This window comes from Pristiophorus japonicus, chromosome 7 (genome assembly GCF_044704955.1).
Source record: "Pristiophorus japonicus isolate sPriJap1 chromosome 7, sPriJap1.hap1, whole genome shotgun sequence".
Classification (NCBI taxonomy): Eukaryota; Metazoa; Chordata; class Chondrichthyes; family Pristiophoridae; genus Pristiophorus; species Pristiophorus japonicus.
The window spans coordinates 87092266-87111506 of NC_091983.1; the positions used below are offsets into that span (position 1 = coordinate 87092266).

Here is a 19241-nt window from a genome sequence, read left to right on the forward strand (position 1 = left end):
TTTCCTGGAGCGTATTAGGGATGGTTTCTAGACCAATATGTCGAGCAACCAACTAGAGACTTGGTCATCCTAGACTGGGTATTGTGTAATGAAAGAGGACTAATTAGCAATCTTGTTGTGCGAGGTCCCTTGGGGAAGAGTGACCACAATATGGTAGAATTCTTTATTAAGATGGAGAGTGACACAGTTAAGTCAGAGACTAGGGTCCTGAACTTAAGGAAAGGTAACTTCGATGGTATGAGACGTGAATTGGCTAGGATAGACTGGCAAATGATACTTAAAGGGTTGACGGTGGATAGGCAATGGCAGACATTTATAGATTACATGGATGAACTTCAACAATTGTACATCCCTGTCTGGAGTAAAAATAAAACGGGGAAGGTGGCTCAACCGTGGCTAACAAGGGAAATTAGGGATAGTGTTAAATCCAAGAAGGAGGCATATAAATTGACCAAAAAAAGCAGCAAACCTGAGGACTGGGAGAAATTTAGAATTCAGCAGAGGAGGACAAAGGGTTTAATTAGGAGGGGGAAAATAGAGTAAGAGAGGAAGCTTGCAGGGAACATAAAAACTGACTGCAAAAGCTTCTATAGCTATGTGAAGAGAAAAAGATTAATGCAGACAAACATAGGTCCTTTGAATCAGGTAAATTTATAATGGGGAACAAAGAAATGGCAGACCAATTGAACAAATACTTTGGTTCTGTCTTCACTAAGGAAGACACAAATAACCTTCCGGAAATACTAGGGGTCTGAGGGTCTAGTGAGAAGGAGGAACTGAAGGGAATCCTTATTAGTCAGGAAATTGTTGGGGAAATTGATGGGATTGAAGGCCGATAAATCCCAGGGCCTGATAGGCTGCATCCCAGAGTACTTAAGGAAGTGGCCCTAGAAATAGTGGTTGCATTGATGATCATCTTCCAACATTCAATTGACTCTGGATCAGTTCCTATGGGCTGGAGGGTAGCTAATGTAACACCACTTTTTAAAAAAGGAGGGAGAGAAAACAGGGAATTATAGACTGGTTAGCCTGACATCGGTGGTGGGGGAAATGTTGGAATCAATTCTAAAGATGAAATAGCAGAGCATTTGGAAAGCAGTGACAGAATCGGTCCAAGTCAGCATGGATTTATGAAAGGGAAATCATGCATGACAAATCTTCTAGAATTTTTTGTAACTAGTAGAGTGGACAAGGGAGAACCAGTGGATGTGGTGTATTTGGACTTTCATAAGGCTTTTGACAAGGTCCCACACAAGAGATTAGTGTGCAAAATTAAAGCACATGGTATTGGGGGTAATGTATTGACGTGGATAGAGAACTGGTTGGCAGACAGGAAGCTGCGAGTCGGAGTAAACGGGTCCTTTTCAGAATGGCAAGCAGTGACTAGTGGGGTGCCGCAGGGTTCAGTGCTGGGACCCCAGCTATTTACAATATACATTAATGATTTCGATGAAGGAAATGAATGTAATATCTCCAAATTTGCAGATGACACTAAGCTGGGTGGCGGTGTGAGCTGTGAGGCGGATGTTAAGAGGCTGCAGGGTGACTTAGACAGGTTAGGTGAGTGAGCAAATGCATGGCAGTTGCAGTATAATGTGGATAAATGTGAGGTTATCCACTTTGGTTGCAAGAACAGGAAGGCAGAATATTATCTGAATGGTGACAGATTAGGAAAAGGGGAGGTGCAACGAGACCTGGGAGTCATTGAAAGTTGGCAAGCAGGTACAGCAGGCGGTGAAGAATGCAAATGGCATCTTGGCCTTCATAGCTAGGGGATTTGAGTATAGGAGCAGGGAGGTCTTACTGCAGTTGTACAGGGCCTTGGTGAGGCCACACCTGGAATATTGTGTTCAGTTTTGTTCTCCTAATCTGAGGAAGGACGTTCTTGCTATTGAGAGAGTGCAGCGAAGGTTCACCAGACTGATTCCCGGGATGGCAGGACTGACATATGAGGAGAGACTGGATCGACTGGGCTTGTATGCACTGGAGTTTAGAAAAATGAGAGGGGATCTCATAGAAGCATATAAAATTCTGACGGGATTGGACAGGTTTGAGGCAGGAAGAATGTTCTCGATGCTGGGGATGTCCAGAACCAGAGGTCACAGTCTAAGGATAAGGGGTAAGCCATTTAGGACAAAGATGAGGAGATACTTCTTCACTCAGAGAGTTGTTAACCTGTGGAATTCTCTACTGCAGAAAGTTGTTGAGGCCAGTTTGTTAGATATATTCAAAAGGGAGTTAGATATGGCCCTTACAGCTAAAGGGATCAAGGGGTATGGAGAGAAAGCAGGAAAGGGGTACTGAGGTTGAATGATCAGCCATGATCTTATTGAATGGTGGTGCAGGCTCGAAGGGCCGAAGGGCCGAATGGCCTACTCCTGCACCTAATTTCTATGTTTCTATGACTCTGGCCTCTTGTACATGCCCCTTCACAGCACCATTGACAGCCATGCCATCAGCCATCTATTCCCATGCTCTGGAATTCCCTCGCTAAATCCCTCCGCATTCCTCTTTTCAATTAAGCCCTCCTTAAAACCCAGCTCTTTTACCAAGCTTTTGGTCACTCCTCGTAATATCTCCTTCTTCGGTTCAGCATCCATTTTCTTATTGTACCTGTGAAACATTTTGCAACTATTTTTCTATGTGAAAGATGCTGTATTAATGTGGTTGTGATCATTGATCTTCAACTGCCCATTCAACAAGAAGGCAGCAATGTCACTTAAATAACTGAAAGCAATTGACTGCTCTGCTCTAGAATATATTTGTGTGGCAAATTAGGCCTGCACTTGGTGCCCTGAAGCTATCTCATGAAAAACAGGGGCAGTAATTTCTATTTTGGCACAGGAACACACTTAGCTTCCAAAACTCTAAGAAACACAAAACCCGCTTGCTCTTAAGAGTTTTCAGTAAGTTTGCTTTAACAACAAAAACATTGTCAGGCAGCTTGTTTATACCTCATGTCAGTGAACAGTTAGAATAATAGAAAGAAGCCCTTCGGCCTATCGTGCTTGTGCCGGCTCTTTGATCGAACTATCCAATTAGTTCCACTCCCCTGCTCTTCCCCCATAGCCCTCCAAATTTTATTTCTCCAATTCCTTTTTGAAAGTTATTATTGAATCTGCTTCCACCACCTTTTCAGGCTGTGCATTCCAGATCATAACAACTTGCTGCGTAAAAAACTGTTTCCTCATGTCGCCTTTGGTTCTTTTGTCAATCACCTTAAATCTGTATCCTCTGGTTACTGACCCTTCTTCCTCTGGAAAAAGTTTATTTTTATTTACTCTATCAAAACCTGTCATGATTTTGAATAACTCTCTCAAATCTCCCCTTAACCTTCTCTGTTCTAAGGAGAATGACCTAGCTTCTCTAGTCTCACCACATAACTGAAGTCTTTCATTCCTGGATTCATTCTAGTAAATCTTCTTTGCATTCTCTCTGAGGCCTTGATATCCTTCCTAAAGTGTGATGCCCATAATTGGACACAATACTCTGGCTGAAGCCTAACCAGTGTTTTATAAAGGTTTAGCATAACTTCCTTACTTTTGTACTCTGCCTCTCTTTATAAAGCCAAAGGTCCTATTTGCCTTTTTAACAGCCTTCTCAATTTGTTCTGCCACCTTCAAAGACTTGTGTACATACATCCCCTGATCCCATAGAGCCTCAAATTCAAGTCCCTGCAACCCCTTTAAAATTGTATCATTTAGTTTATATTTCCTCTCTTCATTCTTCCTACCAAAATGAATCACTTTACACTTCTGTGTTAAATTTCATCTGCCATGTATCTGCCCCTTTTACCAATCTGTCTTTGTCCTCCTGAGGTCTGTTACTCTCCTCCTCACTTTTTATTACATTTCAGTATTTTGAGGTATCTGCAAGCTTTGAAATTATGCCCTTTATACCCAAGTCCAGATTGTTAATATATATCAAAAAGAACAGTGATCCCAACATTCACCCCTGGGGAACACCACTGTATACTTCCCTCCAGTCTGGAAAACAGCTGTTCACCACTACTCTCTGCTTTCTGACCCTTAACCAATTGTTGCTGATTATTCTCAACCTATAGGGTCGAACAATTGAAAAACATAAGATTTTCACTATGTAAGTGGCAATTTTAGTGCAAAATAATTACATAAATGGGTCATTTGGAACACTGGAGCTCACTCTATAAATGGGATTATATGAGGTGACTGTAAGCAGACTGTATCATTTTGTCATCATATGGAAAAATATTTTTTGGATCATATGTTTAATGTTGTAATCATAGTGCATTCTCTTCACTCCCAAATCAATAGCTGTCCAGGAATGGTGACTGTAAATAAGGCAATGTCTTAGTGTGCCAGATTGTTTGTCATTCTGTTAACTGAAGGATTGTAATTGTTGAGTTATCACGTGTAATGAGAAAGATCAGGTTGGCTGATCCAGTAAAGAGAGCTTGTCTTGTAGCATCTGATTTAGTGTTATGATTTAGCACATCCTTTGCTAATTAAAGGGATAGATTGCCATTCTGTTTAATTGTAATATAAAGTACAGATTGTGATATAAAGTACAGATTTTCCATTAAAATACTGCCTGTAAAATATGCTTTATTACTACAAGTTCAATCATTACATTTGCTTCCTCCTTGTATCTAATGCTCAGAACAAGAGCATTATATATTGTTCCTTGTCATGAGAACAAAAAAGGTTAAAGGTTGTCATCACTTCTGCATTATAGTTTAGTTTTATCAGAGTAAAATATGACACTTGTCGCAATCCATTCAATTTCCATTCTCACTCAATCACCCGTTATCCTTCCTGTTGTTAGTTACATTCTACAATCATCTGCACTGTAAACAAACTATGTAATTCTTTATTTTCACAGCTGCAATCTTGGGTCGGGAAGCCAAAGCACCATGATAACCTCTTTACTCATGTCATTTAGTATCGTATCTCTGCTACTAACCAGAATGAATGGACAGGGTCTTAGGTTAGCTTCTCATCCAAGAGACAGTACTCTTCAGAAAGCAGTGCTTATCTGAGGTCAAAACTGAATGGATTCAAATTCAATGGGAATTGGCATTGAATCCAAAACTTTCTGGTGCATAGTCGGAAAGGCTTATACTAGTTAAGTCAATTAACACCAAATTCAGTTCATGGAGATGTCACAGCTCCAGAATTTAAGCTTACTGTATTTGTTTTCATTTCAGGGTAGAAGTTAAATAATCAACACGTTGTGGTCTGAAATGATAAATTGTTAAGATAGCATTCAATATTTTTTGTACATTATTTATCTCAACATTGAGTCATGTAAATATCTCCTTCAGTGCTGTTAATGCACTTAGCTCAGGGAGTGCAGCCCAAACCACTGCAAAGGCAGGTTGATTAAGATTAGCCTGAGGGAGCAGTTTGTACAATAGTAACAGATGGGATGCAGCTCTAATATACAGCAGAGCATTTGGTTTTAGAGCATTTTTGAGACATATCCAGAAAGCACAGCAGATGCAGAATGGCATATTTTCCAGTGCCCAAGGCTGATGGCACAGGAGTGGATGGGTACCGGGACACAAAAAACATTGGCATGATTCAAGAGGAAGTTAGATGCTGTAATTGGGGCCATTGGTTTCTATGAAAAAATAACTAGGTAGGTAGGTAAACAGCCTCCTTCATTTGTATTTATCCTTATGAAATCTACTCCAATATAGATATTTACAATCTTCTTGAGATGAATTGAAGTCCAAGTGTGAATGTAACTGTGCCACCGAGCTACCACTTCTGGGTTAATGGATGCACAATGGCATGAAAGCCACAGTGTAACAACTATTTGCATTAATTTCACACATCTCATATGCAGAAGTAATCTCAAAATTCTTTATAATGAGGAAAGGATGCAGGGAAGAAAAATAGAATCTAGAGTGGAGAACAAAAAAACACATTTTAGGAAGAAGGTTTTGAGGTGTTTTTTGAAAGCAGTGAGGGAGATGAATAGACAGAACATTTCAGAGGGCAGGGGCACAGTGACTGGTGGAACAGAGGACAAGGGCAAGTCTGGTGTTTGAGAAATAGAGTGTGTGCAGAGGCATAAGGCAAGGGAAGATCATGAAGGTGAGGCGGAATAAGTCTATGAAGAGATTTGAAAGCATAGACACAAATTTTTTATTTGACATTCTGGGGTACTGAGAGTCGCTGGAGTTTCAAAGAATGATGGGAATGTGGTTGAGGATGTGGGCTGTGGTACTTAAGATGAGAGGAGGGTTGGGCTGGCTAGGAAGGTGTGTAAGTTCCAGCTGGGGTTTGGTAATGGAGCAGGTGTAGGGGAGCAAGCTGAGCACGGGATCCAGCAACAATAACAACTTGTATTTATATAGCGCCTTTAACATAATAAAACATCTCAAGGCGCTTCACAGCAGTATTATAAAACAAAACAAATAAATTTGACACTGAGTCACATAAGATGAAATTACGGCAAATAATCAAAAGCTTGGTCAAAGAGGTAGGTCTTAAGGAGCATCTTAAAGGAGGAAAGAGAGGTAGAGAGGCAGAGATGTTTAGGGAGGGAATTCCAGAGCTTAGGGCCTAGCCAGCTGAAGGCACGGCCACTAATGGTTGAGCAGTTATAATCAGGGATGCTCGATGGCAGAATTTGAGGAGCGTAGACATCTCGGGGAAGGAGGGGGGGGGTTGTGAGGCTGAAGGATATTACAGAGATAGGGAGGGGCAAAACCATGGAGGGATTTGTAAATAACTATGAGAATTTTGACAATGCTCCACAGCTCCTCCCTCGATGGCTCAGTGTGCATTGCCTTGACAACTTTTCATTTGTGAAGTGCCTTGGGACTCTTTTATGTTAAAAACAGATATAAATGCAAGTCGTGTAATATTGAGATGCAGTTGCTGCAGATTTTACTAGATTTAGAACCATCTTCTGCAGTAAACTATGTAGTCTCATTCCTGTGAAATATATTTTAAGAAATTTTAAATAGTTAAGTATTGAACTTGATTATGAAATGTTGAGCGATTCTACTATGTATTTGAACACTTGAGGGATAAGGTTTTCAAGTGGTCCATTAGAGCATTAAAACAAAGAAATTAATTAGGTCCCCATAATACGAGAGAATATCGGGCCACTTTACTGGGCCATTTTTTTCACTTTTCTTTTGTGCTACCCAGGGGAAGACCGCTCTTGCTATTATTATGCTGCACCTCACCGATGCTTATAGGTATAACTGAAACGTGGAAAAAAAAAGTTATGGCCACAAAAGATCCAGAATCCTCTCTACTGGCACCACAATGGCAGAGCGGGAATTCCTCAGCCGTCAACATTATATGCCTGACCGCATTGGAATTTCTGATTTTAAATAAAATGAGTGGGCACCCAAACCAGTATCAGCACAAGTGGGGCACCAGCTTGGGGTGAGGAGAAATTGTGCTATTTTCCAGCTGTTAGAGAAGAGTGCGAGCCGGTTCAGTCACAGAAAGTAAACAACTGGCACCTTTCCCAGCCAGCTGCTGTAAGGGAGCTAACCTTTCGCACATGAATCGGCTCCACTTCTTCCAGATTGTAGTAAACTGGGGGCGCCAGAGGCACGAATCCCCGTGGGTAATGTCATCCTGTAAGTCCCACTTTCCACAACACCAGTTCCAAATGGAGAGGCGGCAGGAACCACCCACCCATCCCTGGCCCCGCCAGGAAATCCCAATGTACAACAAATGGGGCAGAGATCTGGCATCACTATGACCTGCCCCAATTCCGCACACAGCTATCCCTCACCCACCCTGATGAAACCCCCAGTAGGCCAGGAGCTCGGAAGAACTTTGGAGGCCGAATTGTCAATGGGGTGCACATGATTTCAAACGGTGAATATTCTGTATTTAAATCCCCAATCTAGATTATTAATTTTCTTTTTTAAATGGTCAATAATGGATCCCATGTTAATAAGTGTTCCAGGGTTTTAAATGCTGAATTTGAGTTGCTCCCATTCTATAGGACCATTCTATTGATGAAGGCATGGGTTGAATTCCAGTCACACATTTCACAATGTCTGTTCAAACCATTTAATCATCTAACTGAAAATTAATTTCAAATGTGGAAACAAATTAATTTGGCAATAACATTTATGATGTAGATTCAGTATTTTGAAGTTTGGAACACAAAGAACCTGTTTACTATCAGACCTTTAAATGTATGTATTTAGTTGATTGACATACTGATTTGCTGTGCCATGAGAATAGCCTACAAGGGTTGATTCTGCAACTGTGTAGGCTTAATTCCTTGTATCTCTTGAAGAGGCCTAGGGTACAGCACTGAGCACTGACCACTGTAAAGTTATGTTTGAAGCTCACATTTGTTTTCAATAGAAATTCTTTAAACGTTCAGCCAATGTGGCCCAAAATCATTTGTTTCAAGAATAATGGACGTTAAGAGGACTCATTGAGGCTGAAATTCTGGCCTCGCCGGATCTATACAAAATGCGGTCGGACCTGGTGAGGTCTCGCAAAAGCTGGCTTTCGGGGCGCGATGCGCATGCGCTGAAAACCAGCTTTTCCAATCTGTCATGATTTCTCTTGACAGATCAATCGCATCCCCGGGAGAAGGACATCCGCGCAGGAGAGATTGGGCTATTTGCCCATCTCTTGCCCAGCTAATGCCCTTCAAACTTTTACGCCTGATAAAAGCTGCCACATAGTTTACTTTTACGAATGTAAGAGTTTTAAAACATACAAAAATTTAATTTTAAAACACATTTTTATATTTAAAAAAAACCCTGTCCATTCAGGTGAGTTTATTTTAAACCGTATTAAAACACATTAAAAAAAATTTCAAAAAATATTTTTTTCTCTAGAACATTTACTTTAATTTCAATTAATATTAAATATGTGAGGTGTTTTATTTATTTATTTATTATGTTGTGTTTCTTGTCTTAGGGGTTTATTCTCACTGATAATAATGGGAACCCGGAGAAACGGAGTTCCCATTATTATCAATGAGAATACTGCAGAGTGATTGGTGGTCCAGGCCCACGTGACTCCAGCTTTTTCGTGCGTACGGGGAAGATTCAAGGAGAATTTAGAATAATGAAAATATTAAGCTGCATTATTATAGCACTTTGGAGCTGAGACAGATTGAGCATTTATCATGTGCTATAACATTGTCCTCAGCTACTCAAAATGCTGGATTCTAATTACCAATAACCTAATGCTCATTATTTTCCTTTCCTACCCAGTTAATGGAAATATTCAGACAAGCTGTACTGATTTTAATCTCTTTTTATTTAATTTACAGACTTTCCGATGGCCTACTGCCAGCAACATTGATGGAAATGAAATGCTGGAGATCCAAGTTTTCAACTACAGCAAAGTCTTCACAAATAGGTGAGGCAGTGCAATCGATTAACCTGAATTGATTCACAGGGTCTGACGTTAGTTGAGCCACTTCTGTTTTTGTTAAGTAGAAATCAATCCAATGGGCTGGATAATCAAGCCTGTCTGCTAATGACACAATATATTTTCTGAATGCGCTCAATGTTTTGTTAGTTCTCCCATTTATACATTTTAAGAACATAATTTCTGATTTCCAATCCAGTTGGGGATTCTAGTTACATGTAATCAAGTAATGATGAGTGGGACCTTAAAAATAGTTGCAATTGTAATGATAACTACATCAGATCTCCACTGGTGAGAATGGGTGACGAGGTCAGCTGGAACATCCTTAACAACTCTTGGCCCTACATGTCACCATCTGTTTCAGAAAGTCTGTATCTATCCAGTGATGCAATATTGTATCCCGATTGGCAGGCTGCAGAGAAAATGTGTATTTTCCTCCAAGGGATAATTTGTTATCTTTAGAACTCTTAGTGCAGTGCTTTGAATACCAGGTTCGCACATCAAGTATTTGGATACTAGCCCAATTTGCAGGTCCACAATTTTCCATCCATTTATTTTAATGGGCAGAAAATCATGGGGCCACAAATAAGGTATGTGCCTGAATCTCAGTACGTGCGCCTGAGCACACAAAGTCTGTGCTGGGAGTGCAAAAGATGAAAATTTACCTCTGGACTCTGTAGTTCAAAGCTATACATACTTTTAAACTTGTTGAGGATGACTTTCTCCATTACAGTGCTCATCCTCTCCATCTTTCAGCCTTAGAGAGATAACTCTGAGATTGCTCCTTAACAAGATTGTCACAAGAATTTCAAATACTGAAGCCAGACCCCTTTCTTATGCCAGAAACACAGGAATTGTAATTGTTGCATAACATTCAACATTAATCAAAAAATCCTTGGACACTACCAATGTCACAGTGTTTTCTTGCTTTTGCAACTTCTTTTCCAAATAGGGTTTCTCTCTGCTCTCTGCTCTCGCTCTGCTCTCTCTCTCCGCCCCCTCTCTCTCTCCGCCCCCTCCCTCTCTCCGCCCCCCTCTCTCTGCCCCCTCTCTCTCTCTGCCTGTGTGTACAAGCTTCCGGGAGGTCACTTTTAACCTATTTTCACGGGTGGGCCTGAATCGGAATATTGACAAAATCTTTTGACCTGTAGAGGGTCCCCTAAAAACTTGCTATCCAATACCGTATCGTGCTCTTTGTCTCGATTCTTGTTTCAAGAACCCGCCTTAAAAATGTCTTACAATTTTAGTCACGTTATTGTTTATACCTTTTCGAAGACACTTTTCTGTGGAATTCCTTTAATCTCTCTCTGTCCCTGCTCTCTCAGATACAATCAATACAAAGCCTAGACCTGTACTCTTTAAACTTATGAAACCAAACCAGAGCTTTCTCACCTTAACCAGTCGTCAACTTCTTTTCAACGTAGCAAACTGCCGTTTTGTTTACATTAATTCCTACAAACTTCGTTCCATTCGAAGTCTTTCTGTACAAATTGTCTTAAAGATACATAAACAAACTGAAGTCTTAACTTGAAAACCACAGATAATTAGCATTTCTAAGCATTCTGAATAGACACTTCGACTCCATTTCAAAACAAACGATTTAAAACGCTGCATTAAAATCAGTTTTATACATTCGTATCAGTTTTATACATTTGTGGACATCTTTAGTTTCTAGCACAGGGTTTAGAATATTCCTGGTAGGAATGTTTCCTCCAGATTTACTCCAGAATAGCTTTCTAGCACTGCTGTTAATTTTGATATAGCCATAAATGTAATTGCTGCTGTTCACCCTGGCACAAGTAGTCTTTTTGTCCTTGTGTATACTGTACAATTTATACCATTATGTTTACATTTTGTTTGAAGGAACACTCCAGGACAAGGTCCTAAAATTGCTTGAATCTCAAGTACGTATCTAACAGATGGCACTATGAGTAATTTAATATTTAGAAGTTAATTTTTTTTTAAATACAGATAGCTGAATTCCTGATATGGCTGGGATCTTTGCATATCGTATAATCATAGAATAGTACAACACAGAAGGAGGCCAATTGGCCCATCAAGTTTTTGCCGTCTCTTTTGAAGAGCAATCCAGTTAGTCCCACTCATAGAAACATAGAAATTTACAGCACAGAAGGAGACCATTTCGGCCCATCGTGTCTGCGCCGGCCAACAAAGAGCCACATGGCCTACGGTCAGCAGCCCTTAAGGTTACCAATAAACCTATGAGCAATGAAACAATGGCGGACAGGTAAAGAGCATCTGGTCCAACCAGTCCACCCCACACAACTGCAATACCCCATGTATCGCAGCATTTTACACTCCACCCCACCCGGAGCCATGCGATCTCTTGGGAGGGGCAAAAAACAGATAAAAACCCAGGCCAATTGGGGAAAAAAAATGGGAAAACTCCTCTCCGACCCATCCAGGCAATCAAAACTAGTCTAGGAGACCACTCTGGTCGTATTAGATTCCCTGAAGTACTTACCATCGTATCTGCACCAGCCAACAAGAGGTTATCCAGTCTAATCCCACTTACCAGCTCTAGGTCCCTAACCCTGCAGGTTCCAGCACTTCAAGTGCCCATCCAAGCACCTTTTAAATGTGGTGAGGGTTTCTGCCTCTACTACCTTTCAAGGCAGTGAGTTCCAGTCTCCCACAACCCTCTGCGTGAAGAAGCTTCCCCTCAAAACCCCTCTAAACCTTCCACCAACCACCTTTGCCCCCTCATAATTGACCCCCTCCACCAAGGGAAATAGGCACTTCCTATCCATTATATCGCGGCCCTTCAAAGTTTTATACACCTCAATGAGGTCTCCCCTCAGCCTCAAGGAGAACAAACCCAGCCTATCCAATCTGTCCTCATAGCTAAGATTCTCCATTCCAGGCAGCATCCTCGTAAATCTCCTCTGCACCCTCTCCAATGTAATCATGTCCTTCCTATAATACGGCGACCAGAACTGCATGCAGTATTCCAGCTGTGGCCTAACCAACGTATTATACAATTTAAGCAGAACCTCCCTGCTCTAGTATTGTACTCCCTGGCTCTTGCCCCATATCATTGCAATTTTTTTCTCCAAGTATTTATCCAATTCCATTTTGAAAGCTAGTATTAAATCTGGTTCCAGGCCCCATCAAGCAGTGCATTCCTAATCCTAACCACTCAGTGCGTAAAAAATGTTTTTCCTCATGTTGCCCCTGGTTCTCTTGCCAATCACCTTAAATCTGTGCCCTTAGCTTATTGACCCTTCAGTTCTCAAGTAGATACTAAAACGTGATTTATCTCTATCTACCTCTTTCCACACATTATACTAATTTCTCTCAATGAGGCAATGGATTGAGCAACAACAACTTGCAATTATATAGCACCTTTAATGTAGAAAAACACCCGAAATGTAAGGCTGCGAGGACCTAGTGCTAGGCAAAGATAGATCATTCTAGGTTTACTGATACTAGCACAGTTTAATTATAGTCAAGGTATGCTGGATGTTGATGACTCTTGAAGTGCCACTGAAAACATAACCTTTTTTAATTGGGTTGCTTCTGCAGTTAGTTAGGCAATCCCATATCATAGTGATCCCAGTGGGCCTTCTGTTACAGCTTCCTTCGGGAACAAGAGCTTACCCGAGTACTAATTGCCTGCTTGAGAATATTTTTAAAGATGAATGCCTGAGATGAAGATTTTTTTAGGGCCTTCCCCTGGAGTACTCTTTAGAATTATGCTCATTTGGCTAAAAAATATCCAAGTTGATAGGGAGCATATAGGAAATACTGTGTTTTACACAATTGAGAAGGTTGCACCGTTTCTCATGTGTCATCTTTTAAGCATTTATTTGAACAGTGGAATAGAAACTTGTATACAAGGCAGGGTGGTAGGAATATTCATCACCGTCTGCAGAGTTTGACAGGACTGATGGACTGTAAGTTGTAAATGTGACTCAGTGGGGGTCATTTTAATCTAACTCGCTTGCTGAAAAACTGGGAAACTCTCAGGATCGGGTGGACACCCTGCCCAATGTTATTCTCCATTGATTTAAAAAATATACACAGAACCAGTTACTAGTTATATTGGTGTACAGAAGTCAGTTTCTTAGTAAATTAAATAAAATTACATTCAAAAGCTTTTAAAACATTCTCATTCGTCCCCGTGCAGCCAAAAGAACGAGATTAATTTTTAAAGCCTCCTCAAAGGCCTGCAACTGTCACACTTAAGGGAAACTCACAATGGTGATTAATTCATCCTGAGGGCCTGACCAGTGTTGTGGGCAGGGCCTGCTTCTAGCGCAATGTTTTTTAAACTAGTGCAAAAGATTGCCGAAATTCTGTTTGTATTGAACGTAATTTGCGCTTTAAATTCCTCCATCTTTTGCACTGGTTATGCCGATATTCGACAAATTTGGGCTCGACACGGTGAATGCAGAGAGGATATTTCCACCCATAGGGGAAACTAACACGAGGGGACATAGGGCCCAAATTTGCCCAGGAGTTGCTCCGTTTTTTTTGGAGCGACTTGATTTTTCCGGAGTATCTTAAAAATCCGCATTCTGCACATTTAATTTGCGCCAGTGTAAGTGAGTTAGTTAGGAGTGTTTTTAAAAGGGGGCATTACCAGCCACCTATGCCTGTTTTGGCCATTTAAGCCAGTTTGGACAGCAAATAGTTGCTCCAAACTAACTTAGGACAGCGTATGTGGCCACTTGTGGCTGCACAGAAAACCCTTGCGGAGAGTTAAGAAATCAGCGCAGGTAGCCAGAGATGGGGGGGCGGGGGGAAGGGAAGCAGAGAGGACCTTGAAAAGCACTAAACACCTTCAAAACAACATTCAAGAAGCATAAAAACCATCAATAATAAATAATAAATAAATAATAAAACTTAAGTCCTACCTTCATAACTCGGCCTGGGAAGTCAGCGGGCCTGCCGGTGCGAGAGACCACTCTAGGTGCAGGTGGGTGGTACGCCCAGGTGGGAAAGAGACCACAGGTAACTGGCCACACACAACACACAGCAGGCTGGGCTCGCAGAACACGGGGACTGCAGGAGTCAACTCTGAGCGACTGGTGGACTTCTCTCTCTCTGAGGACTGCTGACTTCCCTTCCCCTCTCTCCCCACCCTCCCCCCTCCCCCGATCAAAACACTCTCCCCCCTCCCTCCCCCCCCATCCGGCAGCGGGCCAGATCAATCTCCCCACCCCCCCCAATCAAAACTCTCCTCACTAAACAAAGCACAACCATCAATAAATAAAAAATAAAACTCAAGTCCTACCTCGGCCCGGGAAGTCAGCACGCCGGCCAGCCGGTGCGGGACTCTCTCCATGATGTGCAACAGCCCGGCGCGCGTCGTGGGGCCACTCGGCCTGGGATGGGGCGGGACATCGGGTCCCATTCTGCAGAGGAGCTATTGCACATGCGCAAAACATCCAGTGCGCATGCGTTAAGCTGCCGGCACTCTTGAGCGCAGGTCCCTAGCTCCGCCCCCTAATTGAATTGCCATGCCACGCCAAGCACAAGGACAGTCAACAGAGCGGGGAGAACACGGGGATATCTTTTCGGTGCTGTTTTGAGTGTAGGAAGTCGGCGCACCTCACGTGAATGCGCCGAAAAAACCGGAGGGCCAAATTTGGGCCCATAGTCTCAGAATAAGGGGCTGCCCATTTAAAACTGAGATGAGGAGGAATTTCTTCTCAGAGTTGTAAATCTATGGAATTCTCTGCCCCAGACAGCTGTGGAGGCTGGATCATTGAATATATATAAGGTGGAGATAGATAGATTTTTGAGCAATAAGGGAATAAAGGGTTATGGGGAGCGGGCAGGGAAGTGGAGCTGAGTCCATGATCAGATCAGCCATGATCTTATTAAATGACAGAGCAGGCTCGAGGGGCCAGATGGCCTGCTCCTGCTCCTATTTCTTATGTTCTTATGTACTGAAAGACCCAACGCAGCTGAGTTAAAAATCCAGGCCTACATGTTCAAAAGAGGCATCAGAAACAGGGTATAAGTTGTCAGGAAAAGGAAATTGATGTTCAAAAATGGAAAGGTAGAGAATTATTTTTTTTTAATTAAAAAGTAAATTAACATTATTTTTATTCTTTTCCTGTCTTTTGGCTTTTTAACTTTTAATCATTTTCTCCAAACATTCTTTAACTGATGCTGGAAATCTCAGCGGGTCAGGCAGCATCTGTGGAGAGAGAAACAGAGTTAACGGAGTCAGAACGCCGAAGGGTCATCGACCTGAAATGTTAACTCTGTTTCTCTCTCTACAGATGCTGCCTGACCCGCTGGGATTTCCAGCATTTTCTGATTTTATTTCAGATTCCAGAATCCGCAATATTTTGCTTTTGTATTCTCTAACTGATGATATATAACCTATTCTGTTGTCTCTCTTAATTAATCCTGCCTGAGATATTCTCTCAGGTATGGTGGTGCTGGTGACTTCCATAATTGTTCCAAACAGCTTGCATTCAGGAGTGTGCCCCTCCTACTCAATATCTAAGTATACGATAATGCAACCCAGGAATGTACAATAAGACTATCTTGTGATCTGAATTGCATACAGTGTCTTTCACATATGTCCTCTTAAATACTTCTTCAATCTTTCGGAAGGCATTTGGTGGGACAAGGCCAGATACAATTCACTCAGCTGCTTTATTTCACAGACAGCAAGTCAACCTTCAGAGTAACAATAAAACTCAGCAACAATAACAACAAATGGCATTTATATAGTGCCCTTAACGTATTAAAATGTCCAAAGGCACTTCACAGGAGTGTTATCAAACCAAATTTGACACCAAGCAACATAAGGATATATTAGGGCAGAAGAGACAGGTTTTAAGGAACATCTTAAAGAAGGAAAGAGAGGCGGAGAGGCGGAGCGGTTTCGGGACGGAATTCCAGAGGTTAGGGGCCTAGGCAGCTGAAGGCACGGCTGCCAATGGTGGAGCGGTTAAAATCAGGGATGCTCAAGGAGCCAAAATTGAAGCAGTGCAGCAATCTCAGGAGGTTGTGAGGTTGGAGGAGATTACGGAGGTAGGGAGGGGCAGGGCATGGAGGGATTTAAAAACAAGTATGAGAATTTTTAAATCGAGGCGTTGCTTAACTGGGAGCCAATGTAGCTCAGTGACCACAGGGGTGATAGGTGACCGGGACTTGATGCAAGTTAGGACAGGGGCAGCAGTGTTCTGGATGACCGAACATGGGAAGCCAGCCAGGAGTGCATTGGAATAGTCAAGTCTGGTAAAAAGGCATGGATTAGCATTTCAGGAGCAGGTGATCAGAGGCAGGGACAGAGTTGGGCGATGTTAGAGGTGGAAATAGGCAGTCTTAGTGAGGGAGTGGATATGTGGTCTGAAGATCATCTCGGGATCAAATAAGACACCAAGGTTGTGAACAATCTGGTTCAGCCTCTACTTATTTCTACTTACTTCATCAAGTCAAATTCTATTGATTTCATCAAGGTTACTTTTCTCCTCAAAATGTAAAAAATAATAAACCATGCTAATTTACTTGTTTTCGGCATGCCTTTCACTCTAGATAACATCTGGCTGCTAGACCTCTTCCATTTTTTCCTTCCAGCTCTTGGCCAAGAGCAAAGTCCTTTGTTCAAAACCTGAATACTATAGTCATGGGTTTGCCTCTCTTTTTCTGTTGATTCTGACCCCAGAAAGAAGAGGGGCAATGTATCCATTGCCTTCCCATACAGCAATTTACTAACTGGCCTGTCAAACAAACAAACAGCTCCCTCTTCAAGGAGTATATGCTTTGCAGACAAATCACACTGTACTCACATGAAGAATGTCCACACCACAATAGGAATAGGTATAAGTATTTGGCCAACTGCACCAAAATGACTAATTGTTTAACATCCCTAGACACATTGGCCAATGGGTATGAGGTGAAACAACAGAACCTTCAGTTGGATGCGGGCTGTGAGTTGTGACATCTGCAAATCTGGCTTGTCTGACTGTAATACATATTATTCAATGCCTGCAAGCAGTAGCCTTTTTAAACTTATGCCAATTTACATTTTCAAACACAATCTTTAAGCATAACACAATTTCAAAATCCCTTCCCTGAAGAAAACAAGATGATCAAAATTCCCGAAACATTTGGGGGCATTTTCAAGAAAAGATCCATAAAGAAGTACAAGAGTTAGGAGTTGAAATTACCCCTCTCCTTCAGGCCTGTTACCACCGCAAATTGGAGGCCATGCTGCGAAGTGGAGTGGCCGCTGACAGCCCAATTGCCCTTCCGAGGTTTCCGGCGGTGCCCGGAACCTCCCCCCCGCCACCCCCCAGCTGATTCGTGTTAGGTGCACCATCACCATGCACACCGCCGATCTACCCCCCACCCCTCTCCCTCCGACAGCGAAATTCCACTATAAAAATCTTCAGCCCGCCCGGCGGTGCCAAAACAAGCTTTTCCCCAGTGGTCCAGTAAGGCTGTGGCCTATTGCACTGGCGGTGTGGCTTCCCTTAAAGGGAAGGATCTACTGCCACTGTTGCCATGTTTTCTTTTGTCAGCTGACTGCCATGTCGGCCCAACAATTATGCGCCGGTTGTGGCCGGGCCACCAACAGGCAGCCTGGCACCCCCCTCTTGGCTGCCAGGCCACTGGCCCGGCCGAATCCCTCCATGATGGCCCAGTGGACCGAAGTTTTAAAATTACGAAGGCTCTCCCCTTTAAGTGAAGGGGAGAGCCATGGTGAGGCGGCACCGTGATGACCTCATCGCGGCAGTCACTCCACACCGCCCCCAACTTCCGTCCCTCACGTGTTGCCACCACTGTGTATCCGCCCCTCTCGTGTACTCACTGCCCCCATTAAGAGCGACTTCCGGGTCCAAGTAAAAAGAAAACAAAGAGCGGAATTTCGCTCAAGAGGCGACCTCAATCACCGCGGCGGTGAAAACACACAAAACGGGGTGGGTGCGCCCCGTTTCGGGTGGGTGGCAATTTAGGCCCCTTAGTATGTACCATCCCTAATCAATAGACGCAATGCTTACTACCACTTAAAGGAACTGTACTCCCTTTTATTTGAGGAAAGGTGCAACGCAAATAAAGAATGCTGCCCAGTTCCTGCAGAACTTATCATGCCACACCACACATCTACTCGACAGGTATCTCATAGGAAGACGATACCACCACCTGCTCGTGAAGACAATTCAACCTGTTCTAATATTCCATCGAGGAGTTGAGTTTCTTGGCATATTTTAACTTAAGCAATTTGTAAACTGCCTGTATATATCAAAGTGGTTGTTCTTCTCTGCCCACGATGCACATTCAAATTTGATAGAAATTGACTGACACAAGACGTGGAGCCATGCATTTTTTTTAAAAGCAGTCTCACCAAAAAGATGGGGAGAGAAGGGAGAATAACTGTGAAATATGGTTATCATATATCACTCATATAGTTGCAGTTCCAAGATGGACATAAAATGAATATCCATTATTCAGAAAATATAAGGGCACAAAACTCATTCTTCTAAAGTCCCACAAAAGCAGAACACTTTAGGCAGCAAGTAAAGTCTTCTGACCATTGTGCCATGTCATCTATTCATTATTCTTTTGACGTCTGATGTAACCAGGATGCTGCTATCATGTTGTGACAAATCAGACTAACTGGTATAGTATTTGGGTAATGGGCAACAAACGATACTTCGAAATGAGCTTTTCTTGTTTGAACAAAGCCCTTTTCACTCTCGGTAGTAAATGCTGCACACCGGTCATTGTTTCTGTCTAACTCAGTGACACCATTGTCTGTTCTTTGGGCTATCTTATTTTTTCTAATTGTGGCAACACATTTATGAACCGGTTTAATTTCTGGCAGGGAGATTAAAGGTAGCAGCTATTAATAATGCACAGGCGCTGTTCATTTTAATGAACAACAGACAC

At 42.3% G+C, this 19241-nt stretch overlaps 1 protein-coding gene across 5 annotated transcripts in view; it reads left to right on the forward strand.

Annotated features, from left to right (window-relative positions):
• otofa (otoferlin a) overlaps nucleotides 1–19241 on the forward strand; it is a 655153-nt gene that overhangs the window by 136918 nt on the left and 498994 nt on the right. For all 5 annotated transcript variants that reach the window (XM_070884403.1, XM_070884404.1, XM_070884402.1 and 2 more), the window contains exon 3: nucleotides 9259–9347. In XM_070884403.1, the coding sequence (XP_070740504.1) occupies nucleotides 9259–9347 (89 nt within the window). The remainder of the gene's footprint in view (nucleotides 1–9258; nucleotides 9348–19241) is intronic.